Genomic DNA, 27,359 nt, shown 5'->3' with positions numbered 1-27,359 from the left:
TATTATTATTTTTTTCTATATACCCAGCTTGAGAGTACATGGCTTAGGACCGGGCTATCTACGGGACCGTCTACTGCCGGCCTCTATCTCCCATCGTCCGGTGCGGTCCCAAAGAGAGGGACTCCTCAGGGTGCCGTCAGCCAAACAGTGTCGACTGGCGGCCCCCAGGGGGAGGGCCTTCTCTGTGGGGGCTCCAACCCTGTGGAACGAACTTCCCCTCGGACTTCGACAATTACCTGACCTTAGGACCTTTCGCCGCGAACTTAAAACTTATTTATTTCGCATGGCTGGACTAGCTTGATTTTTACCTTTGAATTTTAATTGAATTTGATGGGTTTTTAAAGTTTTGTAATTTTATGGGGGAGTGTGTTATTTTAACATTTGGGCAAATTTAAATTAGTTTTTTAAGGGATGTTTTTAACTATTGTGTGTATCTGTATTTTATCTGCCTGTTCACCGCCCTGAGTCCTTCGGGAGAAGGGCGGTATACAAATTAAAATATTCATTCATTCATATTCATTTGGCAAAATGATTATTCAGTCATAACACCTTCATCTCTAACAAACTAAATAACCTATTATTTTAAACCAGCAGTGTACACCAGTAACATTGCTATTGTCAGCTATCCAACAGGTCCTTCCATTTCCACTTGCACGAAATCCAAGATAAGGATGCAAAACGCAGTTAGATCCATGGAAACAGGCCACCAAAAAAATAATAATAATCTTTTGCTCTAAGTATCGCTACAGAGACATCCATACCTACCTATATCTTTATCGATATGCCAGGAATCTTTTGAATCCAAAGGATCACTGTCACCAATATCATTGCGGGCGATCACTCGGAAAAAATATTTCCTGCCAGGAAGCAGAGCAGTGACAGTATACTTGTTGCTGTACACTTTTTCTGCTGCGGTGAACCAAGTGGCAGTGCTGGTGTCACGCTTTAGAATGACGTAATGGGCATTGTCATCCTCCTTCACATCTGGAGAATGGTCCCACTTGAGTGTTACAGTGTTTGGCACTTCTTCGTAGAGGTTCAGATTAGTTGGTGGCATTGGGAAGTCTAAGATAAAAATACAAAAGGTGAACCAGAATTTCTTTTCTCTTTCTACGCATCCATCAGCTAGTCCCTGGCAATAATTATAAGATATATTTTTCTTATTTATTTCTTGAATTTGTTTGCCACCCATCTCATTGTGAGGTGACTCTGGGCAGCTTACAACATTAAATCCTTGTTTTTTTTTAAATATATCTTTGATGACCTGGCTTTGAGATATTAAGTCGTAAAGAGTGGTAAATTATCCAAAACAAGCATTGTAATGTATACTGCCCTTCCCTGATTGGCTGACATTATGGGTGTTTTATACTGTTAGTCCATAGTTCATGAGCAGAAATATAGACCGTAGCATTAGCTACTCGGAATCATAAAAATCAGAGAATGTAAAATGCTCACTAGAGCTGAAAAAGACTGATTAAAACAAATTAAAAACAAAAATAATCAATATGTCTTGGATTATTGCTTAATCAGTAGTATCTAGCCATTCTTAATCAATCAGAATAGAGCTGGAAGGGACCTTGGAGGTCTTCTAGTCCAACCCCCTGTGCAAACAGGAAACCCTATGCAATTTGAGACAAGTGGATGTCCAGTCTTCTTAAAAACTTCCAGTTATGAAGCACCCACAAACTCTGACGGCAAGCTGCCCCACTGATTAATTGTTCTCACTGTTAGGAAGTTTCTTCTTAATTCCAGATTGCTTCGCTTCGAATATGTGTTTTCTTAAGCTTCTATAGTCTCATCCAAAAATGAAACATTCCCTGCCCTCATCCTAAAATGTGGTTCTTGAAAGAGAAATAAAACAAGAGTGGGTGTTTTTGCTTAAAAGGACTTTTGATCTTGGATCTAATAAATTTCTGGGCTGAGATGTTATCAGAGGCGGCATGGACTTAATATTTAGTGCTCATTGGTCTGCAATTATTATTATTTTTTTTGCCTAGGAGAGGAGAGAAATAATAAGAGTAGAGTAGAGTAGAGTAGAGTAGAGTAGAATAGAATAGAATAGAATAGAATAGAATAGAATAGAATAGAATAGAATAGAATAGAACAGAATACTGTAGTTCTTTATTGCCAAGTGCGATTGGACACACAAGGAATTTGTCTTTAGTGCATAAACTCTCAGGAATCGGGTGGGGTGGGGAGAGAATGCCTGAGTCAGAAATTCTATTTCCCTACCTCCTCAGCATGGACAGTGAATTTTCACTGCCCCCTTTGGTTAAACCAATAGATGGGCAGGATACACCTCCCCACTTTCCCCTACTTCTGATCCTTTACCTGTCACTCGGACATGGATGTCGTAGTGGGCCTCTCCAGAGTCATTACTCAGCACGATCCGATAGAGTCCAGAATCATAGCGTTTGGTGCTATGGATGAGGAACTGGGAGTGATGCTTGCCTTTTGTAATGCTTTCTCTCCCCTTTGTGGGAACCCCCTCTTTTTGCCACACAACATTGGGAGGAGGAGAGCCCTGTTGGAGACAAAGCAGGTTGAAAGGAAGCAGGAGAGGGACCTTCTCATGCTAGGGTTTTTTCCCCTAGTCTTTTAATCAAACATTTTCTCTGTTTAGAATTCTGCTCCTTTATAAGGAGGAAGATGGAGGAAAAATAGGAGAATAAGATGAGCAGGAACGTGTCTGGATCTTGCTATTTCCACATTGTGGGTGGTTGTTGTTTTAAAAAATGCATCCTACAGGATACTGAAACTTTTACGTATTCTCTCAAGAGAGGAAATCTTAGTGTGGGGAAGCTGAACAATCAGGGCAGATGGAGGAAAAGTCATCAATTAATGGACTTTCTTTCTTTCTTTCTTTCTTTCTTTCTTTCTTTCTTTATCTCTCTCTCTCTCTCTCTCTCTCTCTTTCTTTCATCCTCCTCCTCCTCCTCCTTCTCTTTCTCCTTCTCCTTCCTCTTCCTCTTCCTCTTCCCCTTCCTCTTCCTCTTCCTCCTCCTCCTCCTCCTCCAACTGATTTTATGTCATTTTCCTAATCCCCTCCTTGTCCCCTTCATCCAACATATTGTCATAAGAAAAACAAATTATTTTCCCCAGGAAATTATTTTACAAAGAATTTATAAGCCACCAGTGCTTCAGTCCTGTTTTCAAAAAACTCTCAGCTGAGCATTATCATCCCTAACCACCAAGTAGGTTCTTTGAGGCTATTGTGATTAAAGGACCACCTGAAGCAACTGTTACATCCTTACATCCAGTCAACTACTCTGTGAAAGAAGCAGCAGAGTAACAAGGACTCCTGAATAGTGAAAACAATTCAGGCTAAAATTGGAGAATAGTAAGGAATCTCTATGGTGGCCTGACCCAACAATGAAGTCTCCTGGTGTAGATTTGAGCAGCAATTACAGGGTTCATAAAACCCTAATTAGTCCAATATCCCAACTGGCATTAGTCTCTCTTACAGATTAGGAGTAGAAAAAGCAGCAGCTTGAATATGCATAGCTTCCCATTAAAATAGCTATACACATACAAGCTGCCACCTCTTCTTAACAAGCTTCTTTTTCTGGCCTGAATAGGTTTCCTATATGAACCTGTCAATCTCAGAAATTATACTTTATATCACACATATCTGAGATTTTTATCTTTTAAGTAGCAACTACAGTGGCATGCTGTTTAAAGCAAGAATGAAAACATTCACTGTCAAATTAAGACCAATCACAGTAACAGTAACAATAACCACACAAAACTATAAAACAAAAACATAAGAAACAATATAAAGAAAAAAAGAGCAATGAGAACAAGGTGCCATCATTCAAGAACTTATGAAAAGATTTCGAAAGTAATCCAGTTTTTAACATTTTCTGAATATCCAGCAGGGAAGTGACCAGCTTGATCACCTTTGAGAAGCTCCTGCTTTCTAGCCTGGTGCCTTAATTACTAGATCAAACTAGTTTCTATATCTCTATGGTGTATATGGCTATATCTTAAGATATATCCAGTCGTGACCAACTCATGAAGCTGGTGCTCATCTCTGATTCTCAGCTGACAGAGCCTATCTTGTCCCATCATCATGTAGCCAGCATGAAAATATGGAACGCTGTTATCTTCCCACCAAAGTGGTACCTATTTATCTACTTGCATTTGCATGCTTTCGGATTGCTAGATGGGGAGGAGCTGGGGCAAGGAGTAGAGCTCTCTCTGTCATGCGATGCTTGGGTCTCAAACCCAGGCTGTCAGCTTTCCAGCTGATGCTCAGCATCTCTAACCATTGAGCCATCGTACAGCCAGATCAGTGGTGGGTTTCACTTACCTTAGCTACTGGTTCGCTCACATGCGCTCACTTTGCTGACACATATGCCACTTCTGTGCATGCGCAGAAGTTTTTGTGCATGCACAGAGCATATTTGATGACACCCGTGCAGGTGGACGGAGCCTCCCGCCGCTACTACTATCGGTTCGCCCAAATCGGGGCGAACCGGTAGCAACCCACCACTGAGTCAGATATAAGATAGATATAGATATACAGATGTTGATGCGCTTATAGATCGTTATATAGATATCTATATAGAAAATAGATGTATCTGTGGGATCTATCTATATCCTATATCTATATAAGTTATCTATATCTGACAATGGCACTTGAGTGTCTCAGGCCAAATACCTTCAAATATCTCCTCCAGGGGTGAAATGCTCCCAGATCGGACCGGATAGCGTAATCTGGTAGTGATCGTGACCAGTAGTTCGGCGATCCAGTAGCGATGGCAGAGCAAAGTTCCTGCCCGGTGTAATGACACACCTGCCAGGAAGTAATGTGTATGCACAGAAGGTTTTGCACATGTGTAGAAGCTCTGTGCGCGCATGTGAACCGGTAAGGAAGGTAAGTAGATTTCACCCCTGATCTCCTCCCATCATTTTCTATTACAGGTAGTCCTCATTTAGCAACTACAATTTGGACCAGCAACTTGGTCATTAAGTAAAGCGGTCACTAAGTGTAATTGTGATTGTGCTTACAATCTTATTTCAGATTATCTTTGTTTTATAGGCCTATAAAGGTTGCAAATGCGAGGATTCGGCACAAACCTAATTTTCACCACTATTATAATTGCAAATGGTTTCTAAATGAGGCAATCAATAAATTAGGACTACTTCTAACCAGAGATGCCAGAAATTGAATCCTGGCTCTTTTCCATGTACATTATTGGCTATACTAACATTCCAGCTCTTTACGCTCAAACTCTCACTAGTCTCAATTTGACTAATTTCCAAATATATGGAAATGCAACATTTTTAAATGTAATATTCCAGATTAAAATAAAAACTTACAGTAAAGCAAGCATGAATACAGAGGGCAGTCCCAGCACGAACCACCATATGATTCTTTAGTCTGACAGTCAGATCAAACTTTGGAGCAGCTACACCGGGGAGGGGGGGAGAGAAAAAGGGGAGGGAGGGAGGGAGAGAGAGAGAGAGAGAGAGAGAAGGAGAGAGAGACAAAGAGAGAGAGACAAAGAGAGAGGGAGGACGGAGAGGGGGAGGGAGAGGGAGAGGGAGGGAGAGGGAGAGGGAGAGGGAGAGGGAGAGAGAAAATGAGAAATTTGGAACATTGAAAATCCTGAATCAGATTATTGACTCATTTAGGGCAGTATTGCCAGTACTTGCCTAATAGTTTGGCCTTGTGGGTAAAATTTAGGACTTTTTGTATGCACAGCAAATAGCCTACCAGTGAGATGTTCATCAAAAAGATACCTAAATAAATAGTACGGTCTATTTGTACTATTACTATCATTTATATTCCTTCCATTCCAATGGCAAAATTGTCAAATTTATTAAGGAAGGACATTTAGACTATATATTCAAGGGTTATCACAACTGATCCGCAATGTAGATGTAGACATGTAGAGATGGGGGACAAACTAAGGGACAAACTAAATAAGGTTGTGGGCACACAAGTATTTTTCCACTAGTTTTTCTGTGTGTATTTTTACCTATTCTTGGCCTAACATGAATTTCATTAGAATTTGCTTGTTTGACAAGATAGAAATATCCTTCCCATGTGTAGAGGCAAAAATAAACCTAGCTGATTTTCTATTTGAGAAAAAGGAACAACTTTGAGAGAGAGAAGAAATGAGCAATGCTTTTTATTGATAAAGAGTATTTCCCATAGTGGCCACATGTACAGATACAATCTAAATACCATGAAGATGCCAAAACATATGGTTTTTATAAAGAACCAGCAGAATTGGACTGAATTTAACAGGACCAGAGGATAAACTAATTTAAAAATTCTATAACTATTTATTGAGTGTTAGAATGGAAGAGGAGCAAGTAAAAGAAACTGTGATAGCATAGGCTAAAAGTTTTGGGTATTCCATAGAATTGGACAAATGGCAAAAGTTGTGGGACAGAAACTATAAATTGACATTGTCCCCTGCATCTAAAGAAAATTTATACAATTTTTTTTTATAGATGGCACTTTCCACCAGCAAGATTAGCCAGAATGTTTAAGGATATGTCTGCCAAGTGCTGGAAGTGCAACCAAATCCCGGGCACATGTGGTGGACAAATTCAAAGCAAAAAAATACTGGACTAAAATACACACCTGGCTAGAAAAAATGATAAAGGAACATATAGATCTAAAACCGGAAATATTCCTGTTGGGCATCGTATCAGACAAATATAGTAAAAGAAACACATATTTAATAGTGCATGTGTTGACAGCGGCCAGAATCATGTTCACACAAAATTGGAAGGGCGAGGAAATCCCCACAGAAGAAAAGATAATAGCAAAAATTTTAGAATGTGCAGAAATGAATAAACTAACATTTGAAATTAAACAAAGGAAGAAATGTTGAAGTATGGGATCTGTTCTATCAATGGTTAAATGAGGGAAACAGGAGTTAGAATCTCAAAGATCACAAGAGAAAAATTAATCTCACTATTAGGGTTGTTTATTGTAACTTCTTAATTTTGATTAATTTTGATTAGTATTACTAATTAATATGTATTAATGTTATAAGGTAAAAGCACTGTTATTATGAAATTACCATTAGAGAATACTATTATGACCATGACAAATATTACGCCAAAGAGGTGTAACCAGGTAACACACGGTATATATGAATTTTAAACACGTTGCTCTTTTCTTATCTATATTAATAAAAAAAAAATTTAAAAAATTTCCTTCAAAACATATGAATGTTAGGATGTGGAACATCATTTATTTGGATGAACATAACTTAAGAAGGAAAAAACCGAATGCATTAAGAGAATAATAGAGTTGGAAGGGACCTTGGAGGGCTTCTAGTCCAACTCCCTGTTCAAGCAGGAGGGCTTATACCAGTGCTGGCGAACCTATGGCACGTGTGCCGGAAGCGGTACATGAAACCATCCCTCGAAGAATGGCTTCTATTCCACGTTCCTGTGATCACACGTTTTCCGGTCAGGTGGCCATTGTGCATGCGGGAGTGGCAAAATCAGGAAGAGCAGCGTTCCATCGCGCATGTGCAGGCTGGCACCCGAACTTCCGGGTTGACATCGCGCACATACGTGATGGTCAGCTGATCATTGGACATGCATCCATGCTAGTATCCGGGGGTTTGGGTGCTGGCTCACGCATGCGCGACGGATCACCGTTCTTCTGGGTATTGGCACTCCCGAGCACGCAAAGGCCAGCGGGGCCGCACATACCTTACGGGATGGTTTCGTGTGCCACTTCCGGGACGCAAACCGGCACACAGTGACGTCAAAGGTTTGCCATCAATGTCCTATACCATTTCAGACAAATGGTTGGCCAATCTCTTAGATTTGTTGACAGAATATTTTCTGGATTGTAAATTTCATTCATACGCTGTATCATCTTCTAGATCAAATTCAGTATCTCTCACTGTCTGCAAATGAGTTAACATGCCAGCAATCAAGGCATGCTTGTATGAAGGCTGAATTGGGCAAGTTTTACCTGGAGGGGGCATGGCCAGAACACCTTCTTTCAGCTCAATTGGTTCTCCCACTCCAGCTTCATTGACAGCTCGGATGCGGAAGAAATACTTCTGCTTCTCCTGTAGACCTCCCACTGTGTAACTTTTGCCAGAAATTGGGATCTTGGTACACTTGGACCATTCCTTGGTGTCCTCAGGTCGCATCTCCAGTATGTACCCTGAAGGTGGATCACCCTCATCAGGTGCTTGCCATGCCAACGAAATGCTGGATTGGGAAGAATCAGCCACGTGCAATCCCTTCACCAGTCCAGGAGGCTCTGGGTCAATAGCAAACACCAGTAATTAATACACAGTTGTAAGTTATTGAAAAAAAGAAACATGTTATTTGAATGGATGGACCATTCAAGCTTTCAAATCCAATGGAGTTGGTAGAGTTTCTGCCTGTCAAATTCATGAGAGTCATCCGGTCCAAGACATTTTGTGTGTGAAGAATTGGTAAATTTACAGTTAAAACTTACTGAGCCTTCGGACCAGCTTATATAGCTGTAAGCCGCCCTGAGTCTTCGGAGAAGGGCGGGATATAAATGTAAATAAATTTTTTTTAAAAAGGTATATTCTTGACTTGATATATTAAAAGAATACCGGTATATTATCAGGTCTGTGAACTACTTGAAAAATTGCTTGAAAAAAGACAGTGGAAAAGAACACAAGAATGGCTTATAAATCAGTGATGGCCTATTTCCTCATTTTTACATGGAAATATAGAATAGATGCCAATTTTGCTCTACTAACAGACATTCTTTAAAGCAGTCAGATTTCATGGGGAAATTGGACATTTTAGCAGGTGGCAGGATCTTTCAATTCCTGGAAATTTCCAAAATGGAAATTTTACCCTTAGATGCTAGTATCTGCAGGCTCTGCCTAGCAGGGAATTTTGGAAAGCTAGCATGAAACACACAGTGTCCTTGGAAATGACCATCAGAATGTTAGTATTCACCTCTTAGTTTAGTTTATAACCAAATACCCTATGCCTCTTGTGTCATGTTCCAATCTTCATTTCCGATGGCCCACCAGGTGTTGCTGAACTATAATAACCTTCAGCCCCAGCCTGCAATGATGAATGACAGCAATTTTAACAATTGCTGGACAACTCAGTCTTCTTCTGTGCCTTAAACCAGGGTAATAGCCATCATTAGGGGACAGATTGATCTTAGCACCATTAGTCTGAGCTTGGAAGATATATCAGAGGTCAGGTAAAATGCTTTAGGAAATATTTATTTCAGGAGCCTGGAATCATTTTGCCATCACTTGCATTGTTAGTTTATTGTTATTACAAGATCACAGACTTACAATAAATAGATATTGCAGTAACTGTAATAAAGATTGATTGATAGGTATATAATTGGGCCAACAGCCCTCTTAGGCCAACTCAATATTATTTGAAAGAGCATCACGTTGTCACATGTTGAAATTAAAATGTGACATTACAAAATGGAAATGAAGCAATCAGCAGCAAGTAACAATAAGCTGCCACAATCAACTTCCCTGATTATCCCATTATGTTCTGCTTGAATAATGAACCTCATAAATTCTATTGCCCCCCCATACCTCCAAACACAAACACACCATACATATACATATTGGACACTAGAAATAAATGAAAAGTAGAACCATACTGATGGGATCTTTTGCTACAACTGCGTTGGAAGCACTGCTGGGATGGCCAGGCCCTGCTCGGTTCACTGCTATGACATGGAACTCATATTCTGCACCTTCCAGTAAACCATCCACTGTACACTTAGTATCTGCCAATAAAAACAAAATTTTTGAAAGAATTTAGCTTTCAAAATAAGTGACAGAAAGGATTCTGAATTTAAAAAATATTCAAATAAACATCCCACTTAAAATCCTGGTTATAACAAATTAGTATCTATATTCAAATGTAGATGGATGATAAATGATGATTATAGGTAGAGATATAGATAGACAGATGATAGATAGATACAGACTGACAGACAGACGATAGAGAGAGATATATAGAGAGAGATTATGTACTATCAGCTTTTAGTGACCACAAAAATAGATCCCTCCCCAATTGGAAGACTCCACATTCTGTGTAAGTAAATCTATTCAATTTGCTGCTTGTCATCATCTTTTCTCCTTCTTCTTTTCACTTTTCCCAGCATTATAGACTTTCCAAGAGAAGCTAGGTGTTTATCATATTTTGGACGTGTTATTTGTGTTCTCAACTGAGAATTATTTTTTTGATGCATTTTTTTTAAATTTTCCTGGCTATCCATGATATTCTCAAGAGTCTTCATCACGAACTTCTAAAGAGACCATAGATTCTCTATTGAGCTTCTACAAAGTCCAACTTTTATTTTCACGTATCATCATAAGGAAAACAAATTTCCTGCACTTTTCTGATCTTTGTAAACAGAGATATTTTCTGGCATTGACCTATTCTAGCATCTGAATATTATTTCCATGGATTTCATTGCTACTCTACCAAGTATAGGTAGTCCTCAATTTACAACTACCACTGAGCCCAAAATTTATGTTGCTAAGTGAGAAATTTGTTAAGTGAATTTTGTCCCATTTTAGGACTTTTCTCACCACATTTGTTAAGTGAATCACTGCAGTTGTTAAATTAGTAACACGGTTGTTAAGTGAATCTAGCTTCCCCATTGACTTTGCTTGTCAGAATGCAACAAAAGGTGATCACATTTATTTATTTATTTTATTTATTTATTTATTTTGTCACAACAATATATGTAGGTATCATCAAAAAGATTATATAGTAAATAAACATATATATATATGGGTAAATATAAGGAGGTATAAGCATATATATAGGAAGGAGAAAAGAAAAAAAAACACAAAACAAACAAACAAAAAACAATAGGACAGGAACGGTAGGCACGTTTGTGCGCTTATGCACGCCCCTTATGGTCCTCTTTGGAATGGGGTGAGGTCAATAGTAGAAAGTTTTTGGATAAAACTTTTAGGATTATGGGAAGAGACCACAGAGTCAGGTAAAGTATTTCAAGCACTGATGATTCTGTTACAGAAGTCATATTTTCTGCAATCTAGATTAAAGCGGTTGACATTAAGTTTAAATCTATTAGTTGCTCTAGTATTATTGCAATTAAAGCTGAAATAGTCTTTAACAGGAAGGACATTACAATAGATGATTCTGTGAGTTAAGCTTAGGTCTTGTCAAAGGCGACGGAGTTCCAAGTTTTCTAAGCCTAGGATTTCAAGTCTGGTGGGATAAGGTATTTTGTTGTTTTCAGAGGAATGGAGAACTCTTCTTCTAAAATATTTCTGGACATGTTCAATTGTATTGATGTCAGAGATGTGGTGAGGGTTCCAAACTGGCGAGCTGTATTCTAGAATTGGTCTTGCAAATGTTTTATATGCTCTGGTTAGTAGTGTGGTGTTTTTGGAAAAGAAGCTACGCAAAATTAGGTTTACAATTCTTAGAGCTTTTTTTGCTATGTAGTTGCAGTGGGCTTTGGCACTTAGATCATTTGGCTCCAGGACACTGCAACCGTCGTATATGTGAATCAGTTGTCAAGCATCTGAATGTAAATCATGTGACCATGGGGATGATGCAATGATCATGTCTGAAAAACGGTCATAAGTCACTTTTTTCAGTGCCATTGTAACTTCACATATTTCTTGACTGCTATTTCCTTTACTGTTTGATAGTTGATGCTGTAAAGCAGACCTATGCCCCACTTTAATATTCTATCAATTTTAAAGTTGTTTGCTATTGTCATTAGTTTGGTCTTCTTTGTACTTAATCCTTATCACTGTTTCTTATTGTGATGTTTGATTTTCATTGCTGGTAGATAGTTTGCCTTTTTAGCTATCAGAGTATTGCCATTGGCACAGAGTGGGTTTTTATGCCTATTCCCCCATTTTAAAATCCATGCTCCGCTTCTTCCAACCCAGCTTTCCTCAATATATTGTACATTTAGCATATAGGTCCGTGATGGCGAACCTGTGGCATGCGTGCCAGAGGTGACACGCAGCACCCTCTCTGTGGGCACGCGAGCTGTCACCCCAGTTCAGCTCTGCCACGCATGTGCGCATGCCTCCCGCTGGCCAGGTGGTCTTTGGGTCTCTGCCGTGCATGCACGGGGGGTGGGGCACGTGTGAGGGGGCGGGGCACTTTCAGGGGCGGGGCACATACGCGAGGGCTGCACATGCATTGCATTTTGGGGGTTTGGGTGCGCACACATGCATTTGTGTGCATGCGCGCGCTTTGGGCACTCAATCCAGAAAAAGTTAGCCATCACTGATATAGGTGGAACAAGTAATGAGAGAGTATGCAGCTTTGTCTCACTCCTTGGGTGACCTAGAACCAGTTTGCTTTGCCATGTTCTATTTAGATTGTGTTTAGAAGGCCCATGTCTGGCACTATAAAGCTAACCACTCTATATTGGCTATCCATGCGGTAACAACAGGACAATCAGAGTGAGGTGAATGAAGTCAATTAGAATGGCAATACATGCATTTTAGAAGATCTGTCTATATGAGAGACAGATCACCCTGGAGAGGATCTATCTGTGTGACTGCTGGGAGTTGACATTGATTTGAGGGTCTGTTTGTCTGTTTGTTTGTCTGTCTGTCTGCCTGCCTGCCTGCCTGCCTGCCTGCCTGCCTGCCTGCCTGCCTGCCTGCCTGCCTATCTATCTATCTATCTATCTATCTATCTATCTATCTATCTATCTATCTATCTATCTATCTATCTATCTATCATCTGTCTAATCTATTAGAATCTCTAAATTATATCACACTGTGACATTTTGCTGCCACCTGCTGGGTATAAACACACATAAATGAGAATATTTGTAGCTCAGAATTGAAATGAGAGGTCCTTGGTGTTCTCTGAGCTTCCTTGTTTTCTTGCAGAAATTTCATTACCCTAACTGGATAACTTCACCTAGTTTGGGTAATGAAATATCTGCAAGAAAACAAGAAAGCTCAGAGAACACAAAGGACCCCTCATAAACACACATTTAAAATTTTGATGAACTTTCATGCTATTCACTGTAATTTGGAAGCAAATATGGAAGAGGCTTAGAAAGCTAACTTAATAAAACAGTAGAGTTTCCTGAGTTTTTGACTCTTGGCAAGTGCCTGGACTAGTCCCTGTAGTTTTCTGAACAAGATTTCAGAAGTGGTTTGCTATTGTTTCCTTCCTAGAGTTGAGAAAAAGGGACTGGCCAAAAGTCACCCAGCTGGCTTTGTGCCAGTGGTACTAGAACTTACAGTCTCCCTGTTTCTAGCCTGATGCTTAACCACTAAACCAAACTGGGTCCCGTGTTACACAATGGAAATTGCTGACCTTGAATTGGTTCCTTGGATATAGGCACCCAAAGGTTGCTACCTTTCTTCCTTCTTTCCACAATGTAACCTGTAACCGGAGAACCACCGTCGTTAGCTGGAGGATTCCAAGTAATGGTAATAGCCTCTTTGGAAACATCTGTAACTTGAGGTTGAGACGCTTGTCCTGGAGGATCTGGAGAAAAAAAAATGGTTTAAGCTTGATGAAGCAGAACACAAGTAGAGGAGATTCTTTAATTCTTAATTACTTTTCTATATTTGTTTACACACAGACCTGATATAGAAGCAACATTCAAATGTATAAATAGAAACTATCCTGAGATAGCCCTAATGTCCTAACCTAGAGGAACTATAGTAGCATAGAATCATAGGATTCCAGATCCATTAGAGTCACTGACCCAATCTTCTGCTCCAAATTAAAGCAGACAGATGGGTGTCTTTTGAAGGGGAGCCCGCCATATATCAACAAACAATAGAACTCCTGATAAAAAGGCCTATATTCTGCATCATCTACTTCGCTGTCAGCCATATCAGAATTCTGTAGGCTACCAATGTAAACTTGGCAACAGCAAGCATTATCTTGGGGTCTTTAGCTAACAGAAGAAGATGCACCTAGAATTCTTCAGTCCAAACTGAAAATGGGTTAAGAAAAGGGCTTAGTAATTCATGGTGGGTGCTTTAGTAATTACTGCAATACAGTGAAATATGATCACATCCAGTGGTGGGATGCTGCTGGTTTAACAACTGGTTTGGTGATTGCGTGCTTCACATGCGCATTTTTACAATACTAACCTTCTGTGTTACCATTTGGGAGTAATATAGCTGAGGTGCGGCAATACACTCTGGCGCGCCAATCAGCTGAGAAGATAAAGGTAAGTAAAGTGTAGGGGCGGGGGGAAAGGCCGACCTGATTGTTGGAGCGAATTGGTTCATTCCCAGCTGATTGTCGGAGCTACCAGTTCGCCTGAACCGGTCTGAACTGGTAGAAACCCACCCCTGATCACGTCATGCTGTCTTTCCACTGATGCAGGGACAAGCTTTTCAGCATACGAGGTTAAATATTCTTTCTCAAGGAATGTGGTTATCAGATTTAGACTATTAAAGACAACTGTATCACTGAATTCCTTTTTGAGTGTCCTCACCTGGCCTTAATCACAAATAAATGACCCTAATTAAAGTAAAATTTTGAGGAAGCTCAAATGCCATTATTCAGTTCCTAGCTTGGCTCAGCAATTCTATCAAATGTGTCAAATGTGTCACATCAAATGTGAGATGCTTACCAATTGGATTCCCGGCAGAAACTTCGTCTGTTTCTAGGGGTTCACTTGCACCTTCAGAATTCACAGCCAGGATTCGGAACTGGTAGGCTTTCCCTTCTTCCACCTTATCCGTGGCAAACGTGGTATGCTTGCTTTCAATTTCCCCAACTTTGATCCAGGATTTTTTCCCAACTATTTTCCGTTCTATAATAAAGTGGGTCACTTGCTTGCCTCCATTGTCCTTTGGGGCCTTCCATTTCATTTTGATACACTTCCCTGATGCCTCCAAGAATTCCACTTTTCCTTGGGGTGGTTTCGGTTTGTCTGAAGCACAAGGATATCAGTGGTCATGAAATGAAATGATCATTGGAATAGAATTCTTTAGAATCCTTTATAGAATTCCTTATTGGCCAAGGGTGATTGGCCACAAGGAATTTGTCTTGGTGCATATGCTCTCAGTGTACATAAAAAGACAAGATACATTCATCAAGAATCATAAGGTACAACACTTGATGATAGTCCTAGGGTACAAATAAGCAATCAAATCAAGCAGTCAATATAAATCGTAAAGATACCAGCAACAAGGTTACAGTCATACAGTCATAAGTGGGAGGAGATGGGTGATAGGGACGATGAGAAGATTAATAGTAGTGCAGATTTAGTAAATAGTTTGACAGTGTTGAGGGAATTATTTGTTTAGCAGAGTGATAGCGTTTGGGAAGAAACTGTTCTTGTGTCTAGTTGTTCTGGTGTGCAGTGCTCTGTAGCATCGTTTTGAGGGTAGGAGTTGAAACAGTTTACGTCCAGGATGTGAGGGATCTGTAAATATTTTCACAGCCCTCTTTTTGGAATAGCTGAGCTTAGTGTTTGGGGACTCCCATTGATGTTGAGGCTTGCCTAATCTGCCTTAACTTCAACATACAGAAGCTCCTCATTTGATCACAAGTTGGTTTTAAACTTTTGATTGAACATCTGCAAGTTCCTAGACCATCAGAACATCGAAGAGCTTAATAGTATAAAATTGAGCAGTTGATCTCCCCCAGAATCTGCTGCTAATACTTGCTCTGAATTTCATATGCTAACATTCTCCTTCTAAAATTAATTTTACAGCATTAAGAAGTCCTTGTGTTTTGGTTTTAGTCCTTTTCTATTTCTGGTTATTGTCCATCCATTCCAGTTTTCCTGAACAATTGCATTCAAATGTGCTATATAGTTATAGCAACTATAATTCTCAGCCACTCAGAATTACTTCCAAAAAGAATTGCATAGAATCACCTATTTCTTTCCTACAGGGACCACCTGGGTATCCTGGCAGGGGAGTCTGCAAGTAAGATGGCAGAAGCAGTGCCATGATCCAAGTCCTGCACCTTTTTTATTTGGAATATATTTTGGAATTAGGTATGGCTAGTCTAGAGAAAAAATGGACTAGAGGTGACATGATAGCAGTGTTTCAATATTGAGGGGCTGCCACAAAGAAGAGGGCGTTCTGGCACGCACAGGCCTGGCATAGTCTGGCCGAGAGTCAATCTATTTTCCAAAGCACCTGAAGGCAGGACAAGAAACAATGGATAGAAACTAATCAAAGAGAGAAGCAACCTGGAACTAAGGAGAAATTTCCCAACAGTGAGAACAACTAACCAGTGGAACAACTTGCCTTCAGAAGTTGTGGGTACTCCATCACTGGATGTTTTTAAGAAGAGATTGGACAGCCACTTGTCTGAAATGGTGTAGGGCAGTGATGGCTAACCTTTTTGCCATCGCATGCCAAAAGCGGAGGGAGTGCAGGGGGGTTGTGCATGTGCGTGGCCACACCTATAATTCTATGTGCCCCATCCCCCGTGCATGCGCACGCGATACCCATACTCCCCCCGCTTTCGGCAGACGATGGCCCAGTGGCCCAGTAGGCCCATTTTTCACTCTCCCCAGGCTCCAGAGCCTTTCAAGGAGGCTGGGGAGGGCAAAAACAGCTTACTGGAAACTATCCCACCAGAAGTTGGGAAATGGGCCATTTCTGGCCCTCCGGGTGGGGGTGGGGAAGGCTGTTCTTGAAAGGCTCTGGAGCCTGGGGAGAGTGAAAAACGGGCCTTCTCCACACACACACCCGGAGGCCCTCCGGAGACAGAAACAGCCTTTTTCCTGACTCCCAGTGGGCCCAGAAGGCCCAAAAATCAGCTTGAGCTCACGTGCCCACCGATATGGCTCTGCGTGCCATAGGTTCGCCATCACAGGTATAGGGTCTCCTGCTTGAGCAGGGAGTTAGACTAGAAGACCTCCAAGGTCCCTCTGTTATTCTATTATTCTGTTATATGTGCCTATGACATGAAGGCTTGTACAAAAGAGATGAGGCTTCAATTTTGGCACCAGTTCTGCTAATCTGCCTCTTTTGCCCTGTGGTCACCTCTGAACCCTGGATTTAAGTTTAGAATCAAATATCTATTTAAAGATCACAGATCTATTTAAATACTTCCAAGATTGTGATAAGGTAGTAAATTAAAACAATTTAAAAAAAAAAGCACTTTTGATAGTTCAGTACTTTATATATGGCTGCCCAGAGTTATCATCCCGAACTTACCAATAACATTAAGGAATAATTGAGCAGTGGCTAATCCACAGTCACTTTTCAGCTTCAACATGATGCTTCCCGTGTCTTCTCTCACACAGTTTGTTATGGTGAGCATGGCCTGATCTTGGGACCTCTCCATGGTGACTCTCTCTTCTTCAGTCACCTCAATGCCATCTTTAAACCAGGTGACTTTGGGCAAAGGCTTGGCCTTGAAGGGTACTTTAATGAAAGCTGTCTGTCCCGCCTTCACAGTCACTGGATGGGCAGCCAAAGCTTCCAGGAGAGAAGGGTCAATAAATGGAGGGTCTAAAGAGAAGAAACAATGGGAAAATAAGTTAGATAGCTCAGGGCTCTCCAACCTTGGCAACTTTAAGACTTGTGGACTTCAACTCCCAGAATACCTCAGCCAGCAAAGCCAGGAATTCTGAGAGTTGAAGTCCACAAGTTTTAAAGTTGTCAAGGTTGGAGACTCCTGAGATAGAAGATGGCTATCAGGCTTATGCAAATGTGTCTGTTTCACTGTTCAGTCTTCACCAGTGACAATGATAGACTTTGCAGTACAGGTAGTCCTTGACTTATGACCACAATTGAGCCCAAAATTTCTGTTGGTAAGTGAGACATTTGTTAAGTGAGTTTTGCCCCATTTTATGAGCTTTCTTGCCACAGTTGTTAAGTGAATCACCATAGTTGTTAAATTAGTAACACGCTGGTTAAGGGAATCTGGCTTCCTCATTGACTTTGCTTATGTTCCCAAGGCATAAATACATGCTAGTTGCCAAGTGTTCAAATTTTGATTACATGATCATGGGGCTGCTGCAACAGTCGTAAATATGAAAAATGGTCATAAGTCACTTTTTTCAGTGCTGTTTTAATTTTGAATGGTTACTACACAAATGGCTGTGAGTCAAGGACAACCTGTAATAGAATTCCTGAGGTAAAATTAAGATTTTTCTGGGGAAAAAATTACAATGCATACAAAAGTGAGATCTGAGTGATTTCAACCACTTTATACTTCACATAGAGCATGTCAAATGAGTTGTGGCGGTCATTTCACTTATTAACAGGCCTTTTAATGTGACAAAAGAGCTATATATTTATTGATGGAATTTTTATATTATATTAAGCATAATAGCTTTATTTGACTTTGGTATTCTGTAATTTTAGAGGTTAGTATGGCTTGCCAAAGGGAATGGATAAACAATTAAAGGGAAGCACTGAGACTGGTTTGGAATGTCCTGTTCTAATAAACTAGTGAGTTGGAGTTTTGGGAACATCACATTAGTGTCTCAGTATTTTAAAATGTAATTAATGCAACAGTTGGTTTGTTTATTGGGCATGCTATAGAATATGTTATCTAGGGACGCAGTGGCTCGGTGGCTAAGACGCTGAACTTGTCGATCAAAAGGTTGGGAGTTTAGCGGTTTGAATCCCTAGTGCCCCGTAACAGGGTGAGCTCCCATTACTTGTCCCAGCTTCTGCCAACCTAGCAGTTCGAAAGCACGTAAAAAATGCAAGTAGAAAAATAGGGACCACCTTTGGTGGGAAGGTAACAGTGTTCCATATGCCTTTGGCGTTTAAGTCATGCCAGCCACAAGATCACGGAGACATCTTCAGACAGTGCTGCGTCTTCGGCTTTGAAACGGAAATGAGCACTGCCCCCTAGAGTCAGGAACAACTAGCACGTATGTGTGAGGGGAACCTTTATCTTTACCTTTATGGCTTGCCATTTAACATGTTATGCAAACCCAACTGTTCTGATTTATTCAACAATGTTTAAAATATGGCTTAGTATGTTGTATGACTCAATGTTGCATGATACAATGTTCAAGCAGAAATTGCACTAAGATCAACAACGAGGCCTGGACTCAGCATATCAAGCAGAATTGTTCTGCTTGATTGAATTGCTCCCATTTTAAGAGTCTAAATTTATAGTATTTAACAGTCAAACCATTTTCTGTATTCCATATCATAATAACTGTTCTTAGCAAAAGATTTCCTATAAAACTTCATATAATGTACAATTTCTTTCAATCTGATTAATGCATAATGGTGAGCCAAGATTTGTTTAGTCATGGTCTATTGAACAAACTACAGTTGCCTGGCTTCATACTTCAGGCTAAGCAAAACGCATACTATTCAGGACACATAAATACAATTTTGTATTATTCTGCAGCGGATAACATTTTGGTAACTTTAAACCAGGTGGATATCTACCATGCTTTTGTAATGTAAGCCCAAGAAAACATGGAGAAAGAAGTCATTGAAGACAAGGACTAACTGAATTCTAGAGGAAAACCAGAAGTACAATCCCAGAACAGCAAGAATCCTATACCTGCAATGCTGACGGTAGCCTCGCTTTCTGCTCCTTTTGCTCTGAAAGTATACTTCCCTTCAAATTCCTCACCCATCTTGTCAATGATCAATTTGTGCACAGCTCCTTGCTTGACAATCTGGATTCCTCTCATATCTGTGATCTGCAGAAAGATTTTTTAAAATAAAATACATGTCTCAAAATATGCTAATCAGAAACAGGAACCCTCTGCATGACTATTAGGCTCAGGTCTCCCTGGGACCTATTCAAGTATCCTAATTTAGCATGATGCCCGTTTTATCATAAGAGTCCTCAGTTGAGCCCTGAGATATGAACATGCTGTGGTCTGCCAGCAGCCTAAGGAACTGACAACGGAGTTGGACAGCGATGAGGTTGAGGAAGAACATGGGCCAGTCCTGGAGGCTGGGGAAAGCCTGGATGAGGGCTCTGTGTCTGAGGCAGAGGTGGGGCCAGGGCCATCTGGGAGTGATGTGCAGACTCCGGAGCCTCCAGAGGCTGACAGTAGTGACGCAGAGGAACAGGGGGAGCCTGTTCCTAATGCATGCATGAGAAGAGTTGCCAGAAGGTAAGATGATTGGCCCCTCCCATAAGGCTTAAAAGACCAGCAATGGCATTTGGGCTGTTTGTCAGAAAACAATGTTGATAGCCTTGCTCCTTGTCGTGCTGCATTTATTTCTTGTCGGCATCTTCTGCTTTTCAACTTTTGCCAAGAAAAGCTTTTGGTAGTTTACCTAATTAGATCAAGGTTGGTGATAAGATGGAAGAATTATGTAATGAAGAATTTGCTTTGATTTAGTTTGGATGACGCTGAGAATGAGTTAATTCTCAGCTGTTCTAATAAAGTCTGTTAGTTTTTGAACTGATTGCGTCTACTACCTACTTGGGCCTGGGTCACAACAGAACATTATGATTCTAGAAGGCCCAGGTTTCTTCACCACTTACCTCTTTGCCATCCTTCAGCCACACACCTTCCACTCTCTCATCATTCAGGACTACACAGAGCTCCGCCGGGTCTCCTGTAGCTGCCTGGACATCTGATAAGCCACTCTTGACTGTAGCAAATCTCTCTGAGGATGGAGGAGGAAAGAAATCAGAAAACAGGGAAAGCCAAAGATGCAGTTATGAATGAGATAAGCGTGGGGAGGAACAACTCTCATTAAGCTAGTGTGAATTAATTGGGATAAAGCTATCCGTCTTGGTGTACCTCCATACCACTTCTGATTTTGCAGCAGTCTTCTGGGTTGTTAAAAGTGTAGTAAAAGAAGTATCTAAAAGCATTGAGACCAGAGCTGGATCAAGATATGGCTAGCCTTAGGCAATGGAGAAGTTGCTTCCCTCTTTCCCATGTCACAGATGTCAGGCAAATAATCGGAGAGCAACCATCCCCAATTTAAAGGACCAGGACTTCTGTCCTGGGGCAAAGTGTGTGTGTGTCTGTGTGCATGCGCACATGTGTGTATTATCAAGAACTACTGCTAGAATGATTGTAACTCACTGAGAAGCTTCTGGAGAATTCAGTGTGAATGAGCTTACGCAACACAGACTTTGTTTGCTACTGGCACCAGCATTTTGTCTACATGCAATTACCATAAGAAAACCAGCAGCTTTGCTGTCACTCCCCAAGTCAGAAACAAAAGGAAGCACGCAACCAGTCAAGGACTGGTTGATGCTGCAATCAGAATCCAGAAATTATGGTAGCCCTTTGGTCAGAACCAGGGAGGCCAAAGCCCATTCAGTCATGAAGTTCTCTGCGGAAAAGGCACGGGTGAAATGCTCCCGGTTCGGACTGGATTGCCTGATCCAGTAGCGATGGCAGTGGATGGTTCAGAGAACCAGTAGCAAAATTCCCTGCCCCCCTCCCATGCCCAGCTGAGCTGCGCAATCATCAGAGGCTTGTTTTTTTACTTTTAAAAGCATTTTTTCTTTGGCCAAAAAAATACTTTTAAAAGTAAAAAAAAAGCCTCTGACAATCGTGCGGCTCAGCTGGGATTGTCAGAGCCTTTTAAAAGCATTTTTTTACAACCTCTTCGGCCAAAGAGGTTGTAGAAAAAATACTTTTAAAAGTAAAAAGAAAAAAGTTGGGCACACCCATCCTGTCACGTTACCCCCCCCAAGCCACGCCCACAGAACCGGTCGTAACAAATTTTACATTTCACCACTGGGAAAAGGCTTGTCCCGTTGTTTTACTTGGTGCAGATTAATGGGGAGGGTGGGGATGGCAGAACTACACCTGCTACTTGCCCTTGTAGAAGAAGAACTGCCTCTAGTTGACTAACCAGGAGAGGTATTGTTGACTGGGGAGGGGGGAACTGTCCTTTTTTATTTCAGATAGTTGAGATGCCACAAACAATCTTTATTGTGGATAGAGTGATGAGTTTATAACCAGTACACTCTAGTTTTCTGAATTGGTTTCTCTACCCAAAAACTGCATTGTATCTTTTCATGGGCAAATTGGCTAAATTTCCAGGTTTACTTATAAAAAGAGAATGCACTGGATGTATCTTTTATCTTCACCTTTACCACTAAAAGTTGCCATTTTTATTCAGAAAAGAACATGGGATATAGTTGGGTACTTGTGAACCAACTAGCGTCATCTGTACTTTGAGATTGAAAGTCACACAATGCCTTCTTCTCATTTTCATCTACTCAAAGCTTATCACTCATAAACAAAGGCAATGCACACAGATCGTCTCGAGCTCTTACCTTCCACAGTTACATTACAATTGCTGTAGTATTCTGTAGGATCACCTTCTTGTGTGGCAATTACCATATATTCTCCTGAGTCACTTAGCTCGGCATCATCTATGATCAATTCTGCCATCTTCCCTTCACGGGTCATGGTAAATTTGGGAGATCTTTCAATCACCTTCCCATTCTTCATCCATTTCAACGTCACATCTTTACTGGTCAGCTCACATTCCAGGCAAGCTTTGCTTTTCTCCTTGACTCGGACGTTCTTCAGGTTTCGGACAAACTTAATTGGTGTTCCTTAAGAGAGAGAAGACAGATGTTGGTTGCGTATGGTTCAATGCTATGCAAATCATCTATGGGAATCAAGATTGGTAACTACAAGCAGCATGCTGATATGCAGCAAAGTAAGAAAATGGAAAAGTGCCCAAGGCTTGGAAATGAGGAAGCAATTTATGAAAATATGAATGTGGAATCTTAAAATAGTCTTATTGCCCATAAATACTTTTGCTTTCTCTATAAACTCAAAGGCATACTTGTAATCGTTTTTTAAAGTTCCCCTTAGGGCGCTTCCATATTCATTCAGAAAACACTGGTGGTTTTGTAGCAAAAGGTTATATGTAGATATCTATCAATGCTACAGTAGCTAATAAGGTTTCCCTAACCTCCAAATACTTTGTTTTACCCAACAAATTCTTTCAGATATTCAGTATTCCATTTTCACTGTCATGTGATTTAATTAATAATAGTTGGTAAAGCCAAAGATTCATCTGCTATTCAGTACTAAAAAAAAAGGAACAAGAAACGAGGGAAATTTGGTAAAGCAAATTAGAAATCAGTCTCAGGAGCATATAAAGAGATTGTATAATGTGTTACTTGAAATAGATTCTGAAAGGGACTTGGTAAAGGACTGTATGATAAAGTGGGCACAAAATTTTCAGGAGCCAATATTATTGGAAACTTGGGAAAAAATTTGGGTTAGAAATGTTAAATTCACGCAGGCACAGAATCTGAGGGAAAATTTTTATAAAATGTTTTATAGATGGCACTTAGATCCTAAGAAATTATCGTGTATGTACCCAGATATGCAAGCAAAATGTTGGAGATGCAATTGTGATGATGCTACATATTTTCATATTTGGTGGACTTGTAAGGATATAAAGGCCTTTTGGATAAAAATTTGGTGGGTTTTACAAAATGTTTTGAAATAGAAGATAAAGTTCCTGCCGCAATTTTTTTTGTTGGGAATTATTATGGACTGTACAGTAATTGAGACTAAATTGATTTTAAATCTAATAACAGCAGCAAGATTACTAATAGGACAATACTGGAAGAAAAAAGAACTACCTACAATAGAAGAATGGATATTGAAAGTTGCCAATTTGGCTGAGATGGCGAAGATATCAGCCTTTTTGAAAGACAATACGCAAGAAAGATACTTAAAGGAATGGAAAAAATGGATTGACTATATTCAAAGTAGATATCAGACTAAGAGTTATCAGATTGTTTTTGAATGATTATGATGTATTATTTTTGTTTGTTTTTGGGGGAAGTTAGGAATTGATGATTGTAGGGGTATAATTAAGTTGGGACGAAAAATTTTTAGCATATGTTTGTTTTATTTTTAACTATACCTTGTGCTCGTTCCGGGAAGTCGGGGGGGGAGGGGGGTTGTGAAAGGAGGGGGGAGGGGAGGGGGGGGAAAGGGGGAAAAAATTTTCTGTAAAACTTTTTGAATTAAAAAAAAAAAAAGGAACAAGTGAATTATCAGAAAAAGAAAACAGAGCATCCTATTTTCACCTTCAATTCAGTACTAAATAGCATCATTTTAATGCTATTAAATGCTATTAAGCACATAGGCCCGTGATGGCGAACCTATGGCACGCATGCCCCAGGTGGCACATATAGGCCTCTCTGCCAGCACACGAGCCCTTGCCCCAGCTGAGCTGTATATACATCCAATAGGAACAGGAAGTGCCTCAAAGGAGCAGATAGAGGTACCGATAAATCCTAGAGAGGCAGGAAATGCATCACTGGAGATTAGAGATGAATGCTAGAGAGGAATAAAACTGCATACAATGCCAACATAACACCTGTAACAGTGTAGGCATGCGGGGGGCAGCACGCCCCCTGTGTCCCCCACCTGTTTTTAGTCCCAGGAGGCTTCAGGGAGGCCTGTTAGGCCCAAAACGGGGTGTGGGTGGATCACGCAGAGAGGGCATATGTATGCACAAGGGGGGGGGATGTCGTGTGCACATTGTATTATAGGTGTGGGCACACACATGTGTGCTCTCATGCACGCAGACACATTTTTGCCACGCAAGGACAAAAAGGTTAGCCATCACTGATATAGGCAAAGCACCAGCTGCTTGCCTGAAACTCAGGCAGTAGGAAATAGTTAACCCTGGCATCTCTTACTCTGAATGAAAAGCTCAGTTTCTGTCAACAGGCCTCCACCTTCAAAGCTGACCTTCCCCATGTCACTCGGGCGGCAATCTTTAATTTTCAGAGTGTGTGTCAAGCCATCTTCAGAGGTGATGATCTCGTACTTGTCATCCCGCTTCAACTCTTTTCCATTCAGTTTCCAAACAAAGTTGGAGACCTTTTTGGAAAGCCGGATCTCAAGCACAGCAGTTTGCCTTTCGTTTACTTTCAGGGGTTTCAGATCTGACAAAAATTCCAGAGGCTCATCTGTCAAAAGAAGATAAAACTCAGAATGAATGCCGCTGGTTATGTCGACGCTTGTCGATGGAGAACTTTTAAAAATATAGTTTCCACAGCTCAGTTCTGCATAATGATAGTCCTTGATGTTCAACCACAATTGTGCCCAAAATGTCTGTTGCTAAGCGAGAAAGATGTTAAGTGAATCTTGCCCCATTTTACAACCTTTATTGCCACTGTTGTTAAGTGAATCACTGCAGTTTCTAAGTTAGTAACATGGTTGTGAGTCTGGCTTCCCTATTGACTTTGATTGTCACAAGGTTGCAGAAGGGGATCACAGGATCACACAACACTATAACCGTCATAAATATGAATCTGTTGTCAAGCCTGAATTTTGATCACATGAGCATGGGGATGCTTACAATGGTTGTAAGTGTGAAAAATGGTCATAAGTCACTTTTTTCAGTGCCATTGTAACTTCGAACGGTAACTAAATGAATTATTGTAAGTTGACTGCTACCTGTATTTCTGCAGTAGAACAGGATATGTGCCTCGTCTGGGAGCTGAATGTACCCTTACCCCAAAAATCCTGACATTTTTTGCTCCTCCTAGAATTTCTCAAATTTTTCTAGAAGCTTGTGATGTTCAGTGTAACATGTTTTCTTTTTAAGAAAATATAAGAAAATATTAAGCTTTCTAGTAGATTTGTGACGTCTTTCATGACAAGCCCCAAACTTTTCAATGCAGCTCCCAGCTCCCTGACTCCCTAAAGAAAAGATAAAGATGATGACTCATACAAGTGGAAGACATGACCTTTCATCATCCTCATATTAAATGAAAGAAATCAAACTTACCAATTACATACAAATTTGCAGAGAGAACTTTATCTTTTATGACAAAAGAGTAGGCACCTATGTCACTTTCGTTGACGTTAGAGATGTACAGCAAAAACTTAGTGCCTATCTGTTTTGTCTCATATTTTCCTAAAGAATATTGAAGACGCAGGGGTTCGTCACCCTAGAATGAAGAAAATGTGAAGTTTTTGAAAGGTTGAGTAAACACATGGCAAACATGTGTTATTAAAATAAGAAAGAGGGCTTTGTAAGATAGCTATGTCTATCTCTATCTATCTCTATTAATGCTTCCCCGCCTGGTTATGATTGGCACCCTCAAGTATGAATTAAATTCATAGCACAATACCTGTTTGAGCTCTTAGTATGAATGTTCTGTCTTATTAAGGCTGTCATGTCTCATTGAGCAATGACAACCTTCAGGTAAAAATTGCACATTCAGTAACTGGCTCCAAGGTAAGTAAAATTCAAATTTCCAAACAGTGAACATTTACTACAAAATCAATGCATGGATTCAGCTGTACATTTCATAAAGCAATAATTACTTTAGAGGTAATTGTAGCTAATTCATTCTGTAAAGTAGGTAAAACAAACAAAATGAAATGAAACCCAGAGCATTTTCCTCTGGGCATGCATTAACAAAAAGCCAGTGTGGTAGCTCAGCGTTAAGGTGCTGGACTTGTTGGCTGGAAAGCTGGAAGCCCAGGTTCAAGACCCAAGCACTAAGTGATGGGATGTGCTCCCGTCCTCGCTCCAGCTCTTGCCAACCCTATCAGTTTAAAAGCATGCAAATGTGAGTAGATAAATAGGTACCACTATGGTGGAAAGGTAATAGCGCTCCATGATGTCATGCTGGTCACATGATCATGGAATTGTCTTCAGATAGCATTGGCTTAATGGCCTTAAAACAGAGATGAGCACTGCCCCTATAGTTGGTAACGACTAGCAGAGTAAAATCCGCAGGGTCACCTTTATCTTTTTTCTTATGTATTACAGTGCAACTAATTCTCCCACTTCACCTTTTCATGGAATATAACTTTTCTTGCTCTTAACTTTAATTGCCTTGCAGAAGTCTTTCCTCATCAAGGTGGCTTTAAGCCACCAGCCGGGCAATCCAAAGTCTATCTTTGACCCTTGATTGTATCACTTACAACCTATAAGGTGCAGCTGTGTCCCCTTGTTGCATCTTTATCTGATCAGGCTAAAGTTTGTTTAGATAAATTATTGACAGAGCCACCCATCTCATAGCAATGACTCTGGGTAGTTTACAACAATAAAAAACATCACAAAAGTACAAACTCATGATGCTCCAATTAAACAATACCTCCTGGATAAAACTACATCACCATCACCAAGATTTGCTTGGTTGAAATGCCTAGAGCAGCCATGTCTTCAGGGCTTTATGAAGGGCAAATAGGCTCAGGATGCAGGAGTGAAATCCAGCAGGTTCTGGAGAACCGGTAGTAGAAATTTTGAGTAGTTCGGAGAACCAGCAAATACCACCTCTGGCTGGCCCCAGAGTGGGGTGGGAATGGAGATTTTCTATTTCTCTATTCTATTTACATTTATATCCCACCCTTCTCCAAAGACTCAGGGCGGCTTACAGTGTGTAAGGCAATAGTCTCATTGTATTTGTATATTTTACAAAGTCAACTTATTGCCCCCCCCCCAACAATCTGGGTCCTCATTTTACCTACCTTATAAAGGATG

At 40.5% G+C, this 27,359-nt stretch overlaps 2 protein-coding genes across 4 annotated transcripts in view; one reads left to right on the top strand and one right to left on the bottom strand.

The window, feature by feature from the left end:
• The window catches only part of TMEM86A (transmembrane protein 86A), a 150,047-nt gene that overhangs the window by 82,617 nt on the left and 40,071 nt on the right, over positions 1–27,359 (top strand). For 2 of the 3 annotated variants that reach the window (XR_009152201.1, XR_009152200.1), the window contains one exon: positions 28–492. The exons of the other annotated variant lie outside the window; for it this stretch is intronic. The gene's annotated coding sequence lies outside the window, so the exon portion shown is untranslated. Of the gene's footprint in view, positions 1–27; positions 493–27,359 lie in introns of those variants that run through there. 3 annotated transcript variants of the gene reach the window in all.
• Positions 1–27,359, bottom strand: part of IGSF22 (immunoglobulin superfamily member 22) — a 49,812-nt gene that overhangs the window by 10,720 nt on the left and 11,733 nt on the right. The window contains exons 8-20 of the mRNA XM_058161406.1: positions 25,653–25,815; positions 24,556–24,828; positions 22,153–22,437; positions 20,392–20,516; positions 19,450–19,591; positions 17,127–17,423; positions 14,576–14,878; positions 13,297–13,470; positions 9,614–9,742; positions 7,958–8,254; positions 5,326–5,414; positions 2,332–2,524; positions 766–1,065 (exon numbers count right to left, since the gene is read on the bottom strand). Coding sequence (XP_058017389.1) covers positions 766–1,065; positions 2,332–2,524; positions 5,326–5,414; positions 7,958–8,254; positions 9,614–9,742; positions 13,297–13,470; positions 14,576–14,878; positions 17,127–17,423; positions 19,450–19,591; positions 20,392–20,516; positions 22,153–22,437; positions 24,556–24,828; positions 25,653–25,815 — 2,770 coding nt within the window. The remainder of the gene's footprint in view (positions 1–765; positions 1,066–2,331; positions 2,525–5,325; positions 5,415–7,957; positions 8,255–9,613; positions 9,743–13,296; positions 13,471–14,575; positions 14,879–17,126; positions 17,424–19,449; positions 19,592–20,391; positions 20,517–22,152; positions 22,438–24,555; positions 24,829–25,652; positions 25,816–27,359) is intronic.

Source organism: Ahaetulla prasina, chromosome 1 (genome assembly GCF_028640845.1).
Source record: "Ahaetulla prasina isolate Xishuangbanna chromosome 1, ASM2864084v1, whole genome shotgun sequence".
Classification (NCBI taxonomy): Eukaryota; Metazoa; Chordata; class Lepidosauria; order Squamata; family Colubridae; genus Ahaetulla; species Ahaetulla prasina.
The sequence above is the reverse complement of the archived record's forward strand: the minus strand, read 5'-3'. Positions and strand labels throughout refer to the sequence as shown.